General features: G+C 48.0%; 1 protein-coding gene across 1 annotated transcript in view; it reads right to left on the reverse strand.

Annotated features, from left to right (window-relative positions):
* KMT5A (lysine methyltransferase 5A) overlaps positions 1 to 22,980 on the reverse strand; it is a 132,486-nt gene extending 109,506 nt beyond the window's left edge. The window contains exons 1-3 of the mRNA XM_063964504.1: positions 22,790 to 22,980; positions 17,608 to 17,705; positions 11,493 to 11,640 (exon numbers count right to left, since the gene is read on the reverse strand). Coding sequence (XP_063820574.1) covers positions 11,493 to 11,640; positions 17,608 to 17,705; positions 22,790 to 22,799 — 256 coding nt within the window. The 5' untranslated portion in view covers positions 22,800 to 22,980. The remainder of the gene's footprint in view (positions 1 to 11,492; positions 11,641 to 17,607; positions 17,706 to 22,789) is intronic.
* Positions 22,981 to 25,589: the final 2,609 nt, after the last annotated feature.

A 25,589-nucleotide genomic window follows, 5' to 3' on the forward strand; every position in this document is an offset into this window, starting at 1 on the left:
CCTCCGTGAGCATCTTTTGAAGTTCCGGTTACCAAGTCCTCCTTGAGAATCCGGAGCCACGAATATAGTGCTTACTCCTCTCCATCTTATCAATCTCAGTACCTTGGGTATGAGAGGCAGATGAGGGAACACATACACTGACTGGTACACCCACGGTGTTACCAGAGCGTCTACAGCTATTGCCTGAGGGTCCCTTGACCTGGCGCAATACCTGTCGAGTTTTTCCCAACTGTTTATAATCATGTGGAAGACTTCTGGGTGAAGTCCCCACTCTCCCGGGTGGAGGTCGTGTCTGCTGAGGAAGTCTGCTTCCCAGTTGTCCACTCCCGGAATTGCTGACAGTGCTATCACATGATTTTCCGCCCAGCGAAGAATCCTTGCAGCTTCTGCCATTACCCTCCTGCTTCTTGTGCCACCCTGTCTGTTTACGTGGGTGACTGCCGTGATGTTGTCCGACTGGATCAACACCGGCTGACCTTGAAGCAGAGGTCTTGCTAAGCTTAGAGCATTGTAAATGGCCCTTAGCTTCAGGATATTTATGTGAAGTGATGTCTCCAGGCTTGACCATAAGCCCTGGAAAATCCTTCCCTGTGTGACTGCTCCCCAGCCTCGCAGGCTGGCATCCGTGGTCACCAGGACCCAGTCCTGAATGCCGAATCTGCGGCCCTCTAGAAGATGAGCACTCTGCAACCACCACAGGAGGGACACCCTTGTTCTTGGTGACAGGGTTATCCGCTGATGCATCTGAAGATGCGACCCGGACCATTTGTCCAGCAGGTCCCACTGGAAAGTTCTTGCGTGGAATCTGCCGAATGGGATTGCTTCGTTGGAAGCCACCATTTTTTCCAGAACCCTTGTGCATTGATGCACTGAGACTTGGCTCGGTTTTAGGAGGTTCCTGACTAGCTCGGAACACTCCCTGGCTTTCTCCTCCGGGAGAAACACCTTTTTCTGGACTGTGTCCAGGATCATCCCTAGGAACAGAAGACGAGTCGTCGGAACCAGCTGCAATTTTGGAATATTGAGAATCCAATCGTGCTGCCGCAACACTACCTGAGATAGTGCTACACCGACCTCCAACTGTTCCCTGGATCTTACCCTTATCAGAGAATCGTCCAAGTAAGGGATAACTAAAATTCCCTTCCTTCGAAGGAATATCATCATTTCGGCCATTACCTTGGTAAAGACCCGGGGTGCCGTGGACCATCCATACGGCAGCATCTGAACTGATAGTGACAGTTCTGTACCATAAACCTGAGGTACCCTTGGTGAGAAGGGTAAATTTGGACATGAAGGTAAGCATCCTTGATGTCCCGAGACATCATGTAGTCCCCTTCTTCCAGGTTCGCAATCACTGCTCTGAGTGACTCAATCTTGAATTTGAACCTCTGTATGTAAGTGATCAAAGATTTTAGATTTAGAATCGGTCTCACCGAGCCGTCCGGCTTCGGTACCACAACAGTGTGTTGCAGGAGGGGTACCTTGATTATCACCTGCTGGGAATACAGCTTGTGAATGGCTTCCAAAACTGTCTCCCTGTCAGAAGGAGACCTCGGTAAAGCCGACTTTAGGAAACGGCGAGGGGGAGACGTCTCGAATTCCAATTTGTACCCCTGAGATATCACCTGAAGGATCCAGGGGTCTACTTGCGAGTGAGCCCACTGCGCGCTGAAATTCATTGAGACGGGCCCCCCACCGTGCCTGATTCTGCTTGTAAAGCCCCAGCGTCATACTGAGGGCTTGGCAGAGGCGGGAGAGGGTTTCTGTTCCTGGGAACTGGCTGATTTCTGCAGCCTTTTTCCTCTGCCTCTGTCACGGGCAGAAATGAGGAACCTTTTGCCCGCTTGTCCACGAAAAGACTGCGCCTGATAATACGGCGTCTTCTCATGTTGAGAGGCGACCTGGGGTACAAACGTGGATTTCCCAGCTGTTGCCGTGGCAACAAGGTCTGAAAGACCGACCCCAAATAACTCCTCCCCTTAATAAGGCAATACTTCCAAATGCCGTTTGAAATACGCATCACCTGACCACTGTCGTGTCCATAACCCTCTACTGGTAGAAATGGACAACGCACTTAGACTTGATGCCAGTCGGCAAATATTCCGCTGTGCATCACGCATATATAGAAATGCATCTTTTAAATGCACTATAGGCAAAAATATACTGTCCCTATCTAGGGTATCAATATTTTCAGTCAGGGAATCCGACCACGCCAACCCAGCACTGCACATCCAGGCTGAGGCGATTGCTGGTCGCAGTATAACACCAGTATGTGTGTAAATACATTTTAGGATACCCTCCTGCTTTCTATCAGCAGGATCCTTAAGGGCGGCCATCTCAGGAGAGGGTACAGCCCTTACAAGCGTGTGAGCGCTTTATCCACCCTAGGGGGTGTTTCCCAACGCACCCTAACCTCTGGCGGGAAAGGATATAATGCCAATAACATTTTAGAAATTATCAGTTGTTATCGGGGGAAACCCACGCATCATCACATACCTCATTGAATTTCTCAGATTCAGGAAAACTACAGGTAGTTTTTCCTCACCGAACATAATACCCCTTTTTGGTGGTACTCGTATTATCAGAAATGTGTAAAACATTTTTCATTGCCTCAATCATGTAACATGTGGCCCTACTGGAAGTCACATTTGTCTCTTCACCGTCGACACTGGAGTCAGTATCCGTGTCGGCGTCTATATCTGCCATCTGAGGTAACGGGCGCTTTAGAGCCCCTGACGGCCTATGAGACGTCTGGACAGGCACAAGCCGAGTAGCCAGCTGTCTCATGTCAACCACTGTCTTTTATACAGAGCTGACACTGTCACGTAATTTCCAACAGTTCATCCACTCAGGTGTCGACCCCCTAGGGGGTGACATCACTATTACAGGCAATCTGCTCCATCTCCACATCATTTTTCTCCTCATACATGTCGACACAAACGTACCGACATACAGCACACACACAGGAAATGCTCTGGTAGAGGACAGGACCCCACTAGCCCTTTGGGGAGACAGAGGGAGAGTTTGCCAGCACACACCAGAACGCGCTATATATATATATATATATATATATATTTTAAATTATATATTTTAAATTATATATTTTAAATTATATATTTTAAATTATATATTTTAAATTATATATTTTAAATTATATATTTTAAATTATATATTTTAAATTATATATTTTAAATTATATATTTTAAATTATATATTTTAAATTATATATTTTAAATTATATATTTTAAATTATATATTTTAAATTATATATTTTAAATTATATATTTTAAATTATATATTTTAAATTATATATTTTAAATTATATATTTTAAATTATATATTTTAAATTATATATTTTAAATTATATATTTTAAATTATATATTTTAAATTATATATTTTAAATTATATATTTTAAATTATATATTTTAAATTATATATTTTAAATTATATATTTTAAATTATATATTTTAAATTATATATTTTAAATTATATATTTTAAATTATATATTTTAAATTATATATTTTAAATTATATATTATATATTATATTATAATATATATATATATATATTATATATATATATATATATATTATATATATATATAATAAGAATTTACTTACCGATAATTCTATTTCTCGGAGTCCGTAGTGGATGCTGGGGTTCCTGAAAGGACCATGGGGAATAGCGGCTCCGCAGGAGACAGGGCACAAAAAGTAAAGCTTTACGATCAGGTGGTGTGTACTGGCTCCTCCCCCTATGACCCTCCTCCAAGCCTCAGTTAGGATACTGTGCCCGGACGAGCGTACACAATAAGGAAGGATTTATGAATCCCGGGTAAGACTCATACCAGCCACACCAATCACACCGTACAACCTGTGATCTAAACCCAGTTAACAGTATGATAACAGAGGAGCCTCTGAAAGATGGCTCCCTACAACAATAACCCGAATTAGGTAACAATAACTATGTACAATTATTGCAGATAATCCGCACTTGGGATGGGCGCCCAGCATCCACTACGGACTCCGAGAAATAGAATTATCGGTAAGTAAATTCTTATTTTCTCTATCGTCCTAGTGGATGCTGGGGTTCCTGAAAGGACCATGGGTATTATACCAAAGCTCCCAAACGGGCGGGAGAGTGCGGATGACTCTGCAGCACCGAATGAGAGAACTCCAGGTCCTCCTTAGCCAGGGTATCAAATTTGTAGAATTTTACAAACGTGTTCTCCCCCGACCACGTAGCCGCTCGGCAGAGTTGTAATGCCGAGACCCCTCGGGCAGCCGCCCAAGAAGAACCCACCTTCCTTGTGGAGTGGGCTTTTACCGATTTTGGCTGTGGCAGGCCTGCCACAGAATGTGCAAGCTGAATCGTACTACAAATCCAGCGAGCAATAGTCTGCTTAGACGCAGGAGCGCCCAACTTGTTGGGAGCATATAGTATAAACAGTGAGTCAGATTTCCTGACTCCAGCTGTCCTTGAAATGTATATTTTTAAAGCTCTGACAACGTCCAACAACTTGGAGTCCTCCAAGTCGCTTGTAGCCCAGGCACTACAATAGGCTGGTTCAGATGAAATGCTGACACCACTTTAGGGAGAAAATGCGGACGAGTCCGCAGTTCTGCCCTGTCCGAATGGAAAATCAGATATGGGCTTTTGTAAGATAAAGCTGCCAGTTCTGACACTCTCCTGGCCGAAGCCAGGGCTAGTAGCATGGTCACTTTCCATGCGAGATATTTCAAATCCACAGTTTTTAGTGGTTCAAACCAATGAGATTTGAGAAAGTCCAAAACAACATTGAGATCCCACGGTGCCACTGGAGGCACCACAGGGGGCTGTATATGCAGCACTCCCTTAACAAAAGTCTGGACTTCAGGAACTGAAGCCAATTCTTTCTGGAAGAAAAATCGACAGGGCCGAAATTTGAACCTTAATAGATCCCAATTTGAGACCCATAGACAAGACCCAGTTGAAATTCCTCCGTCGGAGCACTCCGATCCTCGCACCACGCAACATATCTTCGCCAAATGCGGTGATAGTGTTGCACGGTTACTTCCTTCCTTGCTTTAATCAAAGTAGGAATGACTTCTTCCGGCATGCCTTTTTCCTTTAGGATCCGGCGTTCAACCGCCATGCCGTCAAACGCAGCCGCGGTAAGTCTTGAAACAGACAGGGACCCTGCTGAAGCAAGTCCCTCCTTAGAGGTAGAGGCCACGGATCTTCCGTGATCATCTCTTGAAGTTCCGGGTACCAAGTCCTTCTTGGCCAATCCGGAACCACTAGTATCGTTCTTACGCCTCTTTGCCGTATAATTCTCAATACTTTTGGTATGAGAGGCAGAGGAGGAAACACATACACCGACTGGTACACCCAAGGCGTTACCAGCGCGTCCACAGCTATTGCCTGCGGATCTCTTGACCTGGCGCAATACCTGTCCAGTTTTTTGTTGAGGCGAGACGCCATCATGTCCACCATTGGTCTTTCCCAACGGGTTACCAGCATGTGGAAGACTTCCGGATGAAGTCCCCACTCTCCCGGGTGAAGGTCGTGTCTGCTGAGGAAGTCTGCTTCCCAGTTGTCCACTCCCGGGATGAACACTGCTGACAGTGCTATCACATGATTCTCTGCCCAGCGAAGAATCCTTGCAGCTTCTGCCATTGCACTCCTGCTTCTTGTGCCGCCCTGTCTGTTTACATGGGCGACTGCCGTGATGTTGTCCGACTGGATCAACACCGGTTTTCCTTGAAGCAGAGGTTCTGCCTGGCTTAGAGCATTGTAGATTGCTCTTAGTTCCAGAATGTTTATGTGAAGAGACGTTTCCAGGCTCGTCCACACTCCCTGGAAGTTTCTTCCTTGTGTGACTGCTCCCCAGCCTCTCAGGCTGGCGTCCGTGGTCACCAGGATCCAATCCTGTATGCCGAATCTGCGGCCCTCCAATAGATGAGCACTCTGCAACCACCACAGAAGAGATACCCTTGTCCTTGGAGACAGGGTTATCCGCTGGTGCATCTGAAGATGCGACCCTGACCATTTGTCCAACAGATCCCTCTGGAAAATTCGTGCATGGAATCTGCCGAATGGAATTGCTTCGTAAGAAGCCACCATTTTTCCCAGGACTCTTGTGCATTGATGTACAGACACCTTTCCTGGTTTTAGGAGGTTCCTGACAAGTTCGGATAACTCCTTGGCTTTTTCCTCCGGGAGAAAAACCTTTTTCTGAACCGTGTCCAGAATCATCCCTAGGAACAGCAGACGTGTTGTCGGAATTAACTGGGATTTTGGAATATTCAGAATCCACCCGTGCCGTTTTAGCACTTCTTGAGACAGTGCTAATCCCATCTCTAGCTGTTCTCTGGACCTTGCCCTTATTAGGAGATCGTCCAAGTATGGGATAATTAATACGCCTTTTCTTCGAAGAAGAATCATCATCTCGGCCATTACCTTGGTAAAGACCCGAGGTGCCGTGGACAATCCAAACGGCAGCGTCTGAAACTGATAGTGACAGTTCTGTACGACGAACCTGAGGTACCCCTGGTGTGAGGGGTAAATTGGAACGTGGAGATACGCATCCTTGATGTCCAAGGATACCATAAAGTTCCCTTCTTCCAGGTTCGCTATCACTGCTCTGAGTGACTCCATCTTGAACTTGAACTTTTTTATGTACAGGTTCAAGGATTTCAGATTTAGAATAGGTCTTACCGAGCCATCCGGCTTCGGTACCACAAATAGAGTGGAATAATACCCCTTTCCTTGTTGTAAAAGAGGTACCTTGACTATCACCTGCTGAGAGTACAGCTTGTGAATGGCTTCCAAGACCGTCACCCTGTCGGAGGGGGACGTTGGTAAAGCAGACTTCAGGAAACGGCGAGGTGGATCCGTCTCTAGTTCCAACCTGTACCCCTGAGATATTATCTGCAGGATCCAGGGATCTACCTGCGAGTGAGCCCACTGCGCGCTGAAATTCTTGAGACGACCCCCCACCGCCCCCGAGTCCGCTTGAGAAGCCCCAGCGTCATGCTGAGGCTTTTGTAGAAGCGGGGGAGGGCTTCTGTTCCTGGGAAGGAGCTGCCTGTTGCAGTCTCTTCCCCCTTCCTCTGCCTCGTGGCAGATATGAATATCCCTTTGCTCTCTTGTTTTTAAAGGAACGAAAGGGCTGCGGTTGAAAAGTCGGTGTCTTTTTCTGTTGGGGAGTGACTTGAGGTAAAAAGGTGGATTTCCCGGCTGTAGCCGTGGCCACCAAATCCGATAGACCGACACCAAATAACTCCTCCCCTTTATACGGCAAAACTTCCATATGCCATTTTGAGTCCGCATCACCTGACCACTGTCGCGTCCATAAACTTCTTCTGGCCGAAATGGACATAGCACTTACCCGTGATGCCAGTGTGCAAATATCCCTCTGTGCATCACGCATATAAAGAAATGCATCCTTTATTTGCTCTAAAGACAGTAAAACATTGTCCCTATCCAGGGTATCAATATTTTCAATCAGGGACTCTGACCAAGCTACCCCAGCACTGCACATCCAGGCTGTCGCTATAGCTGGTCGTAGTATAACACCTGTATGTGTGTATATACTTTTTTGGATATTTTCCATCCTCCTATCTGCTGGATCTTTAAGTGCGGCCGTCTCAGGAGAGGGTAACGCCACTTGTTTTGATAAGCGTGTGAGCGCCTTGTCCACCCTAGGAGGTGTTTCCCAGCGCGCCCTAACCTCTGGCGGGAAAGGGTATAAAGCCAATAACTTCTTTGAAATTAGCATTTTTTTATCGGGGGCAACCCACGCTTCATCACACACCTCATTTAATTCATCTGATTCAGGAAAAACTATAGGTAGTTTTTTCACACCCCACATAATACCCTGTTTTGTGGTACCTGTAGTATCAGCAATATGTAACGCCTCCTTCATTGCCAAAATCATATAACGTGTGGCCCTACTGGAAAATACGGTTGATTCATCACCGTCGCCACTGGAATCAGTGCCTGTGTCTGGGTCTGTGTCGACCGACTGAGGCAAAGGGCGTTTTACAGCCCCTGACGGTGTTTGAGGCGCCTGGACAGGTGCTAATTGATTGTCCGGCCGTCTCATGTCGTCAAACGACTGCTTTAGCGTGTTGACACTATCCCGTAATTCCATAAATAAAGGCATCCATTCTGGTGTCGACCCCCTAGGGGGTGACATCCCCATATTTGGCAATTGCTCCGCCTCCACACCAATATCGTCCTCATACATGTCGACACACACGTACCGACCCACAGCAGACACACAGGGAATGCTCTTAAAGAAGACAGTACCCCACTAGCCCTTTGGGGAGACAGAGGGAGAGTTTGCCAGCACACACCAAAAAGCGCTATATATGACAGGGATAGCCTTATAATAAGTGCTCCCTGTATAGCTGCTTTAATAATATAATTTTGCCACAATTTTGCCCCCCCTCTCTTGTTTTACCCTGTTTCTGTAATGCAGTGCAGGGGAGAGCCTGGGAGCCTTCCTGACCAGCGGAGCTGTGTGAGGAAAATGGCGCTGTGTGCTGAGGAGATAGGCCCCGCCCCTTTTTCGGCGGCCTCGTCTCCCGCTCTTTAGTGGATTCTGGCAGGGGTTAAATATCTCCATATAGCCCCCGGAGGCTATATGTGAGGTATTTTTAGCCAAAATAGGTTTTCATTTGCCTCCCAGGGCGCCCCCCTCCCAGCGCCCTGCACCCTCAGTGACTGCCGTGTGAAGTGTGCTGAGAGGAAAATGGCGCACAGCTGCAGTGCTGTGCGCTACCTTAAGAAGACTGAGGAGTCTTCTGCCGCCGATTCTGGACCTCTTCTCGTTTCAGCATCTGCAAGGGGGCCGGCGGCGAGGCTCCGGTGACCATCCAGGCTGTACCTGTGATCGTCCCTCTGGAGCTAATGTCCAGTAGCCAAGAAGCCAATCCATCCTGCACGCAGGTGAGTTCACTTCTTCTCCCCTAAGTCCCTCGTTGCAGTGATCCTGTTGCCAGCAGGACTCACTGTAAAATAAAAAACCTAAGCTAAACTTTTCTAAGCAGCTCTTTAGGAGAGCCACCTAGATTGCACCCTTCTCGGCCGGGCACAAAAATCTAACTGAGGCTTGGAGGAGGGTCATAGGGGGAGGAGCCAGTACACACCACCTGATCGTAAAGCTTTACTTTTTGTGCCCTGTCTCCTGCGGAGCCGCTATTCCCCATGGTCCTTTCAGGAACCCCAGCATCCACTAGGACGAGATAGATATATATATATATATATATATATATATATATATATATATATATATATATATATATATACACACACACACACACACACACACACACACACACACACACACACACACACACACACAGGGATAACCTTATATAAGTGTTTTTCCCCTTATAGCTGTTGTATCTTTAATACTGCGCGTAATCAGTGCCCCCCCTCTCTTTTTTAACCCTTTCTGTAGTGTAGTGACTGCAGGGGAGAGCGAGGGAGCTTCCCTCCAACGGAGCTGTGAGGGAAAATGGCGCCAGTGTGCTGAGGAGATAAGGCCGCCGATAAGTGGGCGGAGCCTATCACCCGTTTTTCTATGTATTCTGGCAGGGGTTAAATGCATCCATATAGCCCAGGAGCTATATGTGATGTATTTTTTGCCATCTAAGGTATTTTTATTGCGTCTCAGGGCGCCCCCCCCCCAGCGCCCTGCACCCTCAGTGACCGGAGTGTGAAGTGTGCTGAGAGCAATGGCGCACAGCTGCGGTGCTGTGCGCTACCTTATTGAAGACAGGACGTCTTCTGCCGCCGATTTTCCGGACCTCTTCTGCTCTTCTGGCTCTGTAAGGGGGACGGCGGCGCGGCTCCGGGACCCATCCATGGCTGGGCCTGTGATCGTCCCTCTGGAGCTAATGTCCAGTAGCCTAAGAAGCCCAATCCACTCTGCACGCAGGTGAGTTCGCTTCTTCTCCCCTTAGTCCCTCGATGCAGTGAGCCAGTTGCCAGCAGGTCTCACTGAAAATAAAAAACCTAATTTAAACTTTTACTCTAAGCAGCTCAGGAGAGCCACCTAGATTGCACCCTTCTCGTTCGGGCACAAAAATCTAACTGAGGCTTGGAGGAGGGTCATAGGGGGAGGAGCCAGTGCACACCAGGTAGTCCTAAAGCTTTTACTTTTGTGCCCAGTCTCCTGCGGAGCCGCTATTCCCCATGGTCCTTTCGGAGTCCCCAGCATCCACTAGGACGTCAGAGAAAAGACAGTTAGGAGCCGATTGGCTGGGACTTTATCTCTGTCAGAGTTATCTCCATCCAAGGCTTAGTAAATAGACCCCTAAGCCCAGGAGTCTCAAGCTCCTATGAGCATTTACTTCTTCGTGCCACTTGAAGAATCTTGGGTTGCCTCCAGGTAGGGGAGGGGGCTTTCAATTTAGGCATATTCATGTATGTGCCATTATCATGTAACATAACAATATGCAATTATATGGCCCAGAGTGGGTGCTATTATGCAGCGTTAAGAACGGCCAGAACAGAGATGCCTTGACGCAGCCTGACAGCTTAATCATATCTTTACAAATATAACAACTGAGATCTCTATTTCTATTACTATGTAGCATAACAAACTGATCCAGTTTTGCCAGATTACGACTTCACCTGAAAAAGGAAGAGATTTCAGATCCCCCTTAGACTAAGCATCTGCGCCAGTCCTAGTGGGGTCCTACTGTTCACAGCAAGTTCAGCTGTATACCTTATAAATGTAGACACCTAATGCTATAGTCCAATTGCGGCTTTGAACAAAATGATGTCTCCCAGAATGTTTGAGACATTTATCTGTCCTCCAGTGTGTGGTGGTACAGCAGCTACCAGTGGGATGCAGTGATGCTCCCTCTGATGAGGTCCACTGTAGAGGTGGGGGGCGTGGGGGGGAGGAGGAAGAAAACAACCCACAACACAACTAAAGCGAATGCAGAAGCAGCCTAGAGAGGCGCTAAACAGCGGCTCATGCATGTGTAGGTTATAGAAGAGCTACAGACATTTTAAAGATAAAAAGTGCATGCACTCACGGATTCACACTTAATACCATAACATGCCACCAACTAACCCCCACCCCAAAAACAAAAAACAAAAAAAAAAAAAAAAAAACCACCAATACAAAATCATGCACACAGATACAAATTAATGTTTTACACTAGCTACAACCACCTGTTTATAGCCTTTCCCGTCCTATATTAAGGGCTAAGAACATGTGGGTGCAGTATGATTTGTCCAGTCATCAGGTCAACATGAGAATGTCGGCATGGTCAAACTGTTGACATGCCTGTTAACATTCAGGTGTACTCAGATTATATGTCGACAGGATCAACTGTTTACAAACCATCCCTGGTGGTCTAGAGGTATCTTACCTTCTCCCAGCTGAGTTTCACTATGTTGACATTCAAAATGTTGATGGTCGGCTGTAGCCATATGTGACTGGATACAGCTATCATTTATTTACATGAATCAGTGGGTCCTTACCTTCTGTTTTCCTGTGAACATCTGAAGAGGTTTTCCCCAGAGCTTTGCCCTCATGGTGTAGAGTGGAGTTTTCTTCTTGCAGAGGCGGGCGTGCACAGGACGATTTAATAGGGCTCACAAAAGAGTCGATTTTTAACTGACAAAGATCCTGCAGACAATGCAAACGATAATAAGATTTTACTTACCGGTAAATCTATTTCTTGTAGTCCGTAGAGGATGCTGGGACTCCGTAAGGACCATGGGGAATAGACGGGCTCCGCAGGAGATAGGGCACTTTAAGAAAGTTTTTGACTCTGGGTGTGCACTGGCTCCTCCCTCTATGCCCCTCCTCCAGACCTCAGTTAGGGAAACTGTGCCCAGAGGAGATGGACAGTACGAGGAAGGATTTTTGTAAATCTAAGGGCGAGATCCATACCAGCCACACCGTATAACTTGTGATAAACTACCCAGTTAATAGTATGGACAACAACATAGCCACAGTTCAACCGATAAACTATAACATAACCCTTATGTAAGCAATAACTATATACAAGTCTTGCAGAAGAAGTCCGCACTTGGGACGGGCGCCCAGCATCCTCTACGGACTACGAGAAATAGATTTACCGGTAAGTAAAATCTTATTTTCTATAACGTCCTTGAGGATGCTGGGACTCCGTAAGGACCATGGGGATTATACCAAAGCTCCCAAACGGGCGGGAGAGTGTGGATGACTCTGCAGCAACGATTGAGCAAACAGGAGGTCCTCCTCAGCCAGGGTATCAAACTTATAGAACTTTGCAAAGGTGTTAGACCCCGACCAAGTAGCTGCTCGGCACAACTGTAATGCCGAGACCCCTCGGGCAGCCGCCCAAGAAGAGCCCACTTTCCTAGTGGAATGGGCCTTAACCGATTTCGGTAACGGCAATCTTGCCGTAGAATGCGCCTGCTGAATCGTGTTACAGATCCAGCGAGCAATAGTCTGCTTTGAGGCAGGAGCGCCAACCTTGTTGGCCGCATACAGAACAAACAGAGCTTCAGTCTTCCTGATTCTAGCCGTTCTGGTCACATAAATCTTCAAAGCCCTGACCACATCCAGGGACTCGGAATCCTCCAAGTCCCGTGTAGCCACAGGCACGACAATAGGTTGGTTCATATGAAAAGATGAGACCACCTTTGGCAGAAATTGAGGACGAGTCCTCAACTCTGCCCTATCCACGTGAAAAACCAAGTATGGGCTTTTATGTGATAAAGCCGCCAATTCTGAAACACGTCTAGCCGAAGCTAATGCCAACAACATGACCACTTTCCACGTGAGGTATTTCAACTCCACAGTTTTGAGTGGTTCAAAGCAAGGTGACTTGAGAAAACGTAACACCACGTTAAGATCCCAAGGCGCCACCGGAGGCACAAAGGGAGGCTGAATATGCAGCACCCCCTTCACAAAAAAGTCTGTACTTCAGGAAGAGAGGCTAATTCTCTTTGAAAGAAAATGGATAAGGCCGAAATTTGGACCTTTATGGACCCTAATTTAAGGCCCAAAGTCACTCCTGTTTGAAGGAAGTGAAGCAGACGGCCCAAATGGAACTCCCCCGTAGGAGCAGCTCTGGCCTCACACCAAGACACATATTTCTGCCATATACGGTGATAATGTTTTAACGTCACATCTTTCCTAGCCTTGATCAGGGTAGGAATGACTTCCTCCGGAATTCCTTTTTACGCTAGGATCCGGCGTTCAACCGCCATGCCGTCAAACGCAGCCGCGGTAAGTCTTAGAACAGACAGGGCCCCTGCCGCAGCAGGTCCTGCCTTAGAGGAAGAGGCCACGGATCTTCTGTTTGCAACTCTTGTTGCTCCGGATACCAAGTCCTCCGTGGCCAATCTGGAACAATGAGGATTGTTCTGACCCTGCTCATTCTTATTATTCTCAACACTTTGGGTATGAGAGGTAGAGGAGGAAACACATAGACTGATCTGAACACCCAAGGTGTCACCAGAGCGTCTACAGCTACCGCCTGAGGGTCCCTTGACCTGGCGCAATACCGCTTTAGCTTTTTGTTGAGACGGGATGCCATCATGTTGATTTGAGGCAGTCCCCATCGATCCGTGATCTGTGCGAAGACTTCTTGATGAAGTCCCCACTCTCCCGGATGCAGGTCGTGCCTGCTGAGGAAGTCCGCCTCCCAGTTGTCCACCCCCGGGATGAACACTGCTGATAGTGCGCTTACATAGCCTTCCGCCCAGCGTAGAATCCTGGTCGCTTCTGCCATGGCCACTCTGCTCCTTGTTCCGCATTGCCGGTTTATATGAGCCACTGCCGTGACGTTGTCCGACTGAATCAGAACCGGTTTTCTCCGAAGCAATTCCTCCGCTTGACACAGGGCGTTATATATGGCCCTCAACTCCAGGACGTTGATGTGGAGACAAGTCCCTAGGTTTGACCAGAGACCTTGGAAATTTCTTCCCAGTGTTACTGCTCCCCAGCCTCGGAGGCTTGCGTCCGTGGTCACCAGGATCCAGTCCTGAATGCCGAACCTGCGACCCTCTAGCAGGTGAGCACCGTTTAGCCACCACCGGAGAGATACCCTCGTCCTGGGAGACAGGGTGATCCTTTGATGCATTCGTAAATGGGACCCGGACCACTTGTCCAAGAGGTCCCATTGAAAGGTCCTCGCATGGAACCTGCCAAAAGGGATGGCCTCGTATGAAGCCACCATCTTCCCCAGGACCCGCGTGCAATGATGCACTGAAATCTTTTTTGGTTTTAAGAGGTTCCTGACCATGGCTATGAGCTCCTGAACCTTTTCGATCGGAAGAAAAACCTTTTTCTGGTCTGTGTCTAGAATCTTTCCCCTACCTTTCCCTCTGGCAACAAAGGACGATCCCCGTACCTTTTTGTTTTTATTGGAACGAAAGGACTGCATTTGATAATGAGGTGCCTTTTTTGTATGCTGCGGGGGGACATAAGGTAAGAAATTCGACTTACCAGCCGTAGCGACAAGGTCCGAGAGGCCGTCTCCAAACAACTCCTCCCCTTTGTAAGGCAAGGACTCCATATGCCGCTTTGAATCGGCATCTCCCGTCCACTGTCGGGTCCACAAGAGCCGCCTAGCAGAAATAGACATAGCATTTATTCTGGAGCTTAATAAACAAATGTCTCTCTGAGCATCTCTCATATACAAGGCAGCATCTTTGATATGCTGTATGATCATTTGAATGGCACCCCTATCTAAGCTGTCAATCTCCGTAGATAAGGAATCTGCCCATGCCACAACCGCACTACAAACCCAGGCCGACGCCATAGCCGGTCTAGCAATAGTACCTGAATGAGTGTAAATGTGCTTTAAGGTAATTTCCTGCCTGCGGTTAGCAGGTTCCTTGAGGGAAGCCGTATCCTGAGAAGGCAGTGCCAACTTTTTGGACAAGCGTGTCAGCACCTTGTCTACTTTAGGCGAAGATTCCCAGCGTATCCTATCAGTTTGTGGAAAAGGATACGCCATAAGAATCCTTTTGGGAACTTGTGGTCTCCTATCCGGAGATTCCCAAGCCTTTTCGCACAATTCACTTAGTTCAAATGAGGATGGAAAGGTGACTTCAGGCATTTTCCCTTTATACATGTGTACCCTCGTGTCAGGGACCGGGGGTTCCTCAGTAATATGCAAAACCTCTTTAATGGCAATAATCATGTACCGAATACCCTTTGCCACCTTCGGCTGTAATTTTGCATCTTCATAGTCGACACTAGGGTCAGTATCTGTGTCATCGATCTGGGATATGGTGCGCTTCTGAGACCCCGAAGGGCCTGGCGCCACAGGGACAGGCATGGACTGGCTACCTGACTGATCCGTAGCTTCAGCCTTGTCTAACCTTTTATGCAATAGATTAACATTTGCATTCAAGACATTCAGCATATCCACCCATTCCGGTGTCGGCGTTGCCGACGGCGACATGACATTCAAGCACTCCCCCTCCACATTAAGCGAGCCTCTCTCGTCAAACATGTCGACACACGCGTACCGACACACTTCACACACACAGGGAACCCCTTTCCTGAAGACAGTATCCCTGTCAAGGCCCTTTGGAGAGACAGAGAGAGTATGCCAGCACACACCCCAGCGCAATGATCCTGGAGACCAACACAAAATGTTTTTCCCCAGCAGCGCTGTATAAAATGTTATCCGCCAATTATGTGCCCCCCCTCTCTTTTAAACACCCCTTCACCGTGTGTAAGCAGGGGAGAGTCCGGGGAGCTTCCTCTCAGCGGTGGTGTGGAGAGAAAATGGCGCTGGTGAGTGCTGAGGGAGAAGCCCCGCCCCCTTGGCGGCGGGCTTCTGTCCCGCTCAAACTTACAAAAATATGGCGGGGGCTCTTTTATATACATGTACAGTGCCCACCTGTACATGTATATTGTCTTTTGCCATAAGAGGTGTTTATATTGCTGCCCAGGGCGCCCCCCCCTGCGCCCTGCACCCTTACAGTGACCGGAGTGTGTGAGGTGTATGGGAGCAATGACGCACAGCTGCACTGCTGTGCGTTACCTCCGTGAAGCTGAAGGCTTCTGCCGCCTGACGCCTTCTAGCTCTGTGAGGAGAACGGCGGCACGGCTCCGGGGGTGGACGCCCAGTAAGAACCTGCGTTCACCCCCTCTGGAGCTAATGGTGTCCAGTAGCCGAGGAAGCAGAGCCTATCTTAGACAAGAAGGTCTGCTCCTCTCTCCTCAGTCCCTCGATGCAGGGAGCCTGTTGCCAGCAGTGCTCCCTGTGAAAAAGTAGAGAAAAAATCCAAACAAAAACGCTTTTAGGCAGAGAACTCAGGAGAGCTCTCTGCAGTGCAGCCATCCTGCTCTGGGCACAGTGTAAAACTGAGGTCTGGAGGAGGGGCATAGAGGGAGGAGCCAGTGCACACCCAGAGTCCAAAGCTTTCTTAAAGTGCCCTATCTCCTGCGGAGCCCGTCTATTCCCCATGGTCCTTACGGAGTCCCAGCATCCTCAAGGACGTTAGAGAAAATGCTTTATAAAACCACCAGAGATTATGTTGTACCAATCTTTAGCAATCAGAAGTAACGGATACATTTGTAGCAATCGCTCCCTTTACTACACAACAGTTTACAGCAGAGAAATACTGGGCGGGATTTACTAAAGGGAAAACGCGGTAAAAAACCTGTTTTACCGCATTTTCATATGTACTAACCCCCGACCGCCGCGTTTTCGCCCAATAGGGTATCGCCATCTTTTTATGGCGTTACCCTATAGAAGCCTATGGGACTCTTACCGCCGCCGCCGGATCCCGCCGCATCCCACCGTCGCCCCACTCACGACGACCCCCCCCTTCCCCCCGGCATACCTGAGGCTGCAGGTGCGGCCCCCTCCTCCTTCTCTCCTGCAGCACAGCCTTGTCTCCTTCCGGCAGCAGGGGGGAGGAGGAGGAGGAGCCCGGGGACTCCCTGCGCACGTCACCTCCCGGGTCTGGGAGGTGACGGAGACCTCCGCTGACCCCCACAGACATCATCGCAGGGGGCCTCCTATACCGCATTGCGATACTAATCGCATGTTAGTACATATGCGATTAGTATCGCTGCGGTAGTTGGCGAGGGGTGGCAATGTCTTATAGTACATCCCGCCCACTGTGCGAGTATTCATGTGGTTGTGCTGCTGTACATATAACATGGAGGCTAATTCCATACCTCAACTAAAAGGTGTAACTTCTAATCACCCTTAAGCAGTGCACACGCTCAAAGTTAATGGGATTACCTTAAATGTTGTGAAATACAAAGATCTCATATTGCAGATCTGAATACAAGTAGCTTTCACATAATCTTTCCTATTGGTTTAGTACTGTCCTGTAGTGACTATACTGCTTAATGCAGTGCCATGGATGTTAAAATGTAACAATCAAATATAAAATATTGGCTGATCGGTTGAGCAAACATGAAGAAATACATATATACTCGATCAAAATCATTACAGGTGCTCAAAAACAGTCATCTGGAAAGCTTGCTTCACAGACAGCAATCTCAGGAGTTTACCAGAAAGAGCCATTATATGACAGAGTACATGTAGGGGGCGATAAACAAGACGGTCAAGATCTGAACTTCTCCCTTTGCTAGACAGAATAAGTAAATCCTACGAGCCCTACCGACCCCGTTCATTTTCGGCTTGTTCTCATTGGTTCCACCGGTTCGACAGGTTTCCGGTGCGTCCCCGCTTCTTCCGTCGCTGGCCTTGGACATTTTCTTCCCTAAGAAACAGACAGGGTGGGTTTGTTGGCGTTTGATGTAATGCGGGAGGTCAGCAGATTGTTACAGGGCCGGGCGCCGCCATCTTTAAAGGGACTGGCAGGAGAGCGACAGCTCAGAGCAGCCTTCCTAGGGCCGGCCCCCGTCATTGCCAACGCATACACAGCCGCTATTGCTTTCACACTTAGCATACCCCAGTGTGCCCCATGAATGACGGAGAGGAGAGAGAACAGTTATACAGGCAGGAAACTACGGAACTGCAGTTATCCTGAATAGCTGATTGGGTTTTGCTTTATAAAGACGTTTGTCATATTATGCACCTTTGTGATTGAAACAAAACCAACTAGTACTGCTGTGATCCGTTGCGCACATTACATAAAATCCGTATACAGGGCAGTATGCACGAATGGCTCAAATGCAGTCAAAACCTAAAAAAAAATGCCGTTTTATGAGGTTAGACTGCATTCTCCATATGTGCCAAGCCCTGGAAAGTGCAAATTTATAGTGGACTTGGGAAACACCATCTATAAATGGCGTTGTCTTTCAATAGAAGCCTATGGGCGTCTGATTAACAATCCTCAAAAAAGGATCCAATAGGAGCCCTCCTCCCAGTGTACCCCCAGCTCACACATGCAGAGAAGGACTCCCGAGTCGTAAACAATCCGCAAAGGACAGCCCTTATTGCTAGAGCCGTCTTTTGCTTAAAGGTACATACATACAGCATTCATTTATTATCGCTGCTAAGCATGCAACCCAGAGGCGGATTTAGACCTCATGTGGCCCTTCGCGAAATACCGATTTGGGGCCCCCCTGCCTCAAACAATCCATAGCACTATATTTTTGTTATGACTTATGCCCCCTTACATTACAGATGGAGTTCCGTCTGTGCTTGGGCCTATCACCGCGTCGGGGGTGCGCACGTGTCCGTGACACGCACACGCCCCATTCACTAGAATGAGAACGTCTGTGTGCACTCCTGGCGGGGCTAAGCAGCGACCAGACAGAGAGTGCCCCATAGAAGTGCTGAAGGCGCGCGCCAAAAAAAATGGGTGTGGCCAATTAAAATGGGACGTGATACACAGACATATGCCCCCCAATTGTGCAGTGCCAGATCCACAATTGCCCCCACAGTGCCAGATCCACAATTGCCTCCACAGTGCCAGATCCACAATTGCCCTCACAGTGCCAGGTACACAAATGCCCCCACAGTGCCAGGTACACAAATGCCCCCACAGTGCCAGGTACACAAATGCCACCACAGTGCCAGCCAATTGCCACCACAGTGCCAGCCAATTGCCACCACAGTGCCAGCCAATTGCCACCACAGTGCCAGGTACACAAATGCCCCACAGTGCCTACAAATGCCCCACAGTGCCAGGTATAGAAATACCCCCACAGCAGTGCTGCAGCTACTTACCGCTGCTGCTGGGGCTGAAGCTGCTCAGAACGCGGACACGCGGCTATGTCTGGCGGCGTGTAGGGACTTCAAACTAGCCGCCGGTTCGTAAGCCAATCAGAGCTCGCGGACCGGCGGCTCCTGATTGGCTGCCGGTCCGTGAGCTCTGATTGGCTCACTAACCGGCGGCTGGTTTGAAGTCTCTACACGCCGCCAGACTTAGCCGCGCGCCTGCGTTCTCCTCTCATGATAGCTGAGACATGCTGCCGCCGGACTGAGCGGCAGCGTGTCTGTGACACAAGCGGGGGGCCCGCTTCGGGCCCCTTGCGACCCGCCAGGCCCTAGGTAACCGCTTAGGTTGCCTAGCGGCAAATCCGCCACTGATGCAACCAGTGGCAGGATGCATTACATTGAAAATGCAATGCATGATGCCACGTGGGCACCGTGCGGGTGATGCAGGTGATGGAACATAAGATAACAGAAAAGTCACACAGACCTGTTGCATGGGATTTAAGCTGGGTACACACTAGACGATAAAGTGAACGATGTGGTCAATATCGACCCATCGTTCATGATATCGTTTAGTGTGTAGGCATACTCCCAAGCGTCGTCAACGACAATCGCCCATAGGCCTTGCATGTATGTCCGGCGGGCGATATCGCCAGTGAGGACCATGCTGCCGAATGCAGCATGGCCCCTGCGCAATCACTCGCGGCATCAGCAAGCATGCATGCAGTTGCCGATGCCTGCCCTGCTGCCGGGTACACACGTCGTCTAGTGTGTACTCAGCTTTACATTATCGGTTTGAGCACCAGAATCATTGCAGTATTTAGGTCAGTGTTCAGTATTAAACATGAAGACAGGTTTTGTTGTGTTTTTTGTGTATGTTTTTTTTTTCTTAAACAAATCTATTTGAATTTGAGAGATTTAGCCAATGTAATGTACCTCCTGCCACAATTATTTGCTCTCAGAGTATTTAACACAGAAGTTCCCAAACGCTGCCAACAGTACAGGTTTTAAGGATATCCATGCTTGAGCCCAGATGGTTCAATCAATTTGACTGAGGTACTAATGTCAAGCATGCATAGCCTTAAGACTTGGACTATAATGGCAGAGTTTGGGAAACTTTGCTTAACCTCTTCAGATTTCAAGACCAACTCTTTATCAAGCACCACCATCAACTATTTTACATCTCAGTACAAGCAGTCTACCCTGAACCCCAAACTAAAAAGAGCTGCTGGTGCTTCTTAGAACTAGCAGAGGCTGGCCAGTAGCCCGATCTTGCACCAGACTCATGGCATTTTCGACACAGTCATATGGGGCTGCAAACAAAAGTCTGCTTCAACTATCAACAAAAAGTGTTTAAGACTAGGGGGCATATTTATAAGCCAGATTTTCATAAACTTATGCAGAAAAAGTTCTTGATAAATGTATGTATCCTGGCTATGTAACAACAGCCCTAATGCAGGAGATTTTACAGCGCGCTCCTGCAACAGGCTGACCACTGCTTGCAGATTGGGGACTGCAGTCTGATCCAGATGTACCAAACTCCAAAAAGCTTAACTTTTCAGAGCTTTGCCCCAGCAGTCACCTCAGACACTTAAATTTCTATGGAGGCATTTTCTTCAGAGAACGCTCTAAGGGCTGTTTCACACTGGCCAGGTAGCGCCGGCCGGCAAAATAACGGACGGCTTTTTGCTGCGGACGTCCCGCAGAGAGACATGCAGAGTAATGTGTCAATTCACACGGCATGGATGCCAGGTTGCAGCCGGAAATATCCACTGAAAGATCCAGCTGCCGTGCCGTCCCTATAGGCAGAGAACCAAGTGTGTGAATGGGCGCTCTCTCACACACACACGTTTTTTTTAGCATGTGCACAGCATTCAGCACAGCTCCAAGCCGGTGTGTGAAAGATACTGCCGGATGGCAAAAAGCTGTACAAAAGTTTGTCCGTCTTTTTGCCATTCGGTGAAAACCGGTATGTGTGAAACAGCCCTTACAATGCAGGCACAGTAGGAGACACTGCAGAGGAGTCTTTCAAAAACATGGACTCCTCTAATGTGCTGGGAGGTATGTCCTAGGACAGCACTTTATCGAAAGCCCTGTTCCTGTAGAACTAGTACACAGCAGGGGGTGTAGTATGGTATGCCGGCGGTCGGGCTCCCGACCGCCGACATACAGACAGTGTGGCGAGCGCAAATGAGCCCCTTGCGGGCTCACCACGCTGCAGGCACGGTGGCGCGCTACACGCGCCACTATTTTATTCTCCCTCCAGGGGGGTCGTGGACCCCCACGAGGGAGAATAAGTGTCGGTATGCCGGCTGTCGGGATCCCGGCGCCGGTATACTGTGCGCCGGGATCCCGACAGCCGGCATACTGAAGACCACCCCTCAGCAGGGATAATTATGTAAAAAAATTATTAATCCCACTGGCATTATACAGAAGAAGAAACATGTACAGATGTGCCCTTATACATCTACACTCCATTCACCACGTAGCGGGAGATGCATGGCGCAAGTGAGCAACTCAGCTAGCATCAGGAATCCTTTTCCCAAAAGTGTCTCAGTCGCAATGTGATGCACCAGGAGACTATGCGGGATCAGTACTAATTGCCGCCGGTCGGAATCCCGGCGGTCGAAATACCGACGCCGGAATCCCGACCACACAATCCCGACAGGGGTGGTGAGCGGAACGAAGCCCCTTGCGGGCTCGCTTCGCTCGCCACGCTGCGGGCACGGTGCCTCGCTACGCTCGGCACACTATTATATTGTCCCTCTATGGGTGTCGTGGACACCCACGGAGGGAGAATATGTCGGGATTGTGGCGGTCGGGATTCCGGCGTCGGTATTTCGACCGCCGGGATTCCGTCCGGCGGCATCCTGACCGCATCCCGACTATGCAGATAATGTGATGTGCAGCAGTGGTATATCTGTATGCAACAGAGTCTGTATATGAAGCACAATAGAACTTGGAATGAAATAAAAGCCACAGGATTTAGTATACAGATTCCAGACTCAAGTGCACACAAGCGTTGCATATCAAATTAATCAGCAGAGTCTCTTGGTGCATCCTAGATGCATTTTTGATAAAAAACAAAAGGGTGCCCAATGCTAGCACTGTCTCACAGGGCCTGGCGTGCCAAGATAGGCTGCAGCAAAGATGTATTTAGACACATCTGAACATAGAAGGATTTAAAGAGCACTCTAGGTTAAAAAATAAATTTAAAAAAATTGTAGCCTATAAACCTATGTTCCCTCAACTTTAGTTATCTGGGACACCTAACAGCACATGTTTTACAAGTCTCAGAATCAAGCGTGTGGGGTGGGAATTCAATTAGATCAGCTATGAGTGTGGAAAAAGGGATGTAGACTATTTAGAGCCTGTGAAATTAACTGTTTTTGGGTATTAACATATAGGGGTGGAAGGGTGTGAGGGATACAATTATTGTTGTTAGCACGGCTATTAGTTTTGGAGCGCCCGACGGAGCAATTCAGTTGTAGCTCCATTCGGACAGATCGGGACATACACGCATTGCAGACATCCTCCATTGCAACAATTACTCAAAAGTGCACGAATTATTCAATATCTCGGATACACGATGATTACTGAAAACACTGACCCATATAAGATAATGGGATTCCCGATAAGAATACATTCCAGCGGTGCAACATCCACACCAGTAATTATTACCTCTAGCCATGGTGTCTCCGGAGACGACTGAGAATGCCCGGCAGAGAATCAGCAGCGTGTGGGCAGCAGAGACTGATCGCAGTCAGAGGGTAAATCGAAGCATAACCCGACGCTGCACAGCCTCTGCCATAAAACAACAAAAGTTAAATCACCAGCCACGCTCGGCTTCCCCCATGAACGCCCTGCCGCGCATATCCCCGCCCACGTCGCTGCTGATTGCTCAAAACGCTGTCTTTAACAAAATCTGATCTTTCTACTGGTCACAAATCGCCGCCCCTTTTTTACTCCCACCGCTTAGTCCCGCCCATTGCGCACCCACCGAATTTTTAAATTTTTCCTTCAAAGATATTTGATTGGCTGAAGGACAAAATGCATCTGAAACTTCATTGGTCAAAATAAGTGACGAGCTTGTTTCGGTTAACACTATTGCGTTTGTGTCTGTTTCTGTGTGCAGTAGTTGCACGGTTTGCTGTGCAGTGTGGTGATACTAGGAATAGGAAGCATGTCTGTGTATATCTTTTTCTTTTCCTAGTTGGGCTTATTATACAGAATTATTTGGATTAAAAGTGTTTAATATATTTGTAGTCAAACCAATTGATTTATACAGATGTAGCCACACTCAGCTTTGCGCAATGTGCATAGCTGGTGCGACTAGTGTGCCCATATCTAGGACGCACATGTGCATGTTCATAGGAATTAATGGTGCGATTGCTGAATAGTCGCAGCCTGGAGCACCATGCAGCATTCCGCATTGCGGCAAAGTGGAACATGGCTAGATCTGTAGTTGGCTACCACAATGTGGAGACATCTAGGAGTTTTGTATGATGTCATTCATCCTATATGAGCTGTAGGATATTGCTGCTACCAAACTGCTTTTGGTGGCAGCACTGAATCACACATGCATGCAGGAGGTGTCTACTTATACCAGACACCTCCTGCTGCATATATGTGCATTGCTGCTGCTGCTCCAAGTATGCAGTCAGCAGCAATGCTCAAACCAGCCACATCAAAATCAAGCCAATTGGGGGGGTCATTCAGGTGCGGTTGGAGTAGCTATATGTAAATGTATGTATGTAAATGCAGCAGGAGGATTCTATTACATGCAGGCGCCTCCTGCTGCACTAGTGATCCGAGCTGTGTCCTAGGATGCAGCATCAGATCAAAGCACCCAGTATGGCAGAGGGCAGAAAATCTTCCAACGATAGAGATCCCTGGCCTTTTTCCACCCCTAAACGGTGGCGACACGCCTCTGTTTTTTCAAACGGATCCCATTGCTGCCCCCAAAATGTCATTAGACTGTCAATCAAGGACAGTTTGATGCCAGCTTGATGCCAGAATGGATCCTGTGCACGTGCAAAGTACCGATAATCTGTACTTTGCGCCAATTGTGTCAGGTGCAATAGCACCTGAATGACCTTTGTGCGAGGTTCCATAATTCATTGTGGGGGGTTTGCACTCCAGCTGCAATTTTCAGCAAAAACCTACCAACTTTCTCATGACACCACACAAGTATTATGCAGGTATAATAGTATACAAAGGGTGGATAAAAGAGAATTGCTGCAGTTTCCTTCAATAGACAAAAATCTACCCCCAATATGTCTGTAAACGTCATTGTTCACATACATATCTCGTCGGCCCTGCAGCAAAGCTGATGACTAATATATCTACAGATAAATCAGCGCATCTGCCTGTACACTGCCGACTGCCGTATACTTGCTGCAGGGACCGCCAGTGACTGACATCTACCCACCCAGTTGTAAAGTCAGGTACTGTACAACATATTGGGCGGACAATTGGAAAGCACGTTTGCACTTACCAATCATCAGATTAGGGATGGCCATCAACCATCGATGATTCCAAATCATCAATGGTTTATGCCCGATGTCGAATGTTTTTGCCATCGATGGGTGAGAACCAGATGGTTTCCCTCCGTCGATGGCACAGCCTAAACAAATATTTCTTATAAAAAAAATTTTTTTGCAAGGTGCTGGGACGTAGCCCCACCCCTGTTTTTTTATTGGCCCGCAGCCTGGCCAGCACCTTTCAGCGATGGCCATCGAGTGGTGCAAACCATCAATGGTTTGCCAAAGATGGTTTAAGTGCCATCGATGGTTATCACCGATGGTGCCACCGATGGCAACCATTGATGGAAAGCCCACCAGTGGCCATCCCTACATCAGATAGGTTGCCAGATCAGCTGAATGGTTGATCTGTCGACCAAGTGTGTACCCATATTAAGAAATGATCACTCCCAGTTACCACCTACAAGTGTCTTCCTCCTGTCAATCACATGGCGAACGCCCGTGCAAAAAAAATTTTTGCATCAACCCGCCACAGGCCAGCGATGCCCTTTGTTGTCCGCGCGTGTGCACTTTGCGGTGCATATGCATGTGCTGTTAGTACCTGATTGCCCGATGTGCGAAAACGCACAGCAGCGATCAGATCTGAATTACCCCCAAAGTCTCAGCATCACTTGGCCATGCACCTGTGTAGTGCGCTCACTGGTCCTGATTCATGTTTGTGAGTAAGGGAAAAAAGCAAGCAACTGGGCAAAACCATGTTGTGTTGCAGGTGGGGCAGATGTAACATGTGCAGAGAGATTTAGATTTAGGTGAGTACCGGTTCAAACTGAAATTTAAATTGCTGTGTGAAAATAAAAATGTCTAATATTTGTTGGCAACATGGAAAATCAGCCAGTATTTACCCTGCAGAGAAAAAAATATCATTGTATTTGCTCCCCTTGCATGGCAACATGGTTTGTTTCAGACACAAAATTATTTGCTTTGTCTGCTTTACTTAC

Source organism: Pseudophryne corroboree, chromosome 1 (assembly GCF_028390025.1).
Source record: "Pseudophryne corroboree isolate aPseCor3 chromosome 1, aPseCor3.hap2, whole genome shotgun sequence".
NCBI classification, from domain to species: Eukaryota; Metazoa; Chordata; class Amphibia; order Anura; family Myobatrachidae; genus Pseudophryne; species Pseudophryne corroboree.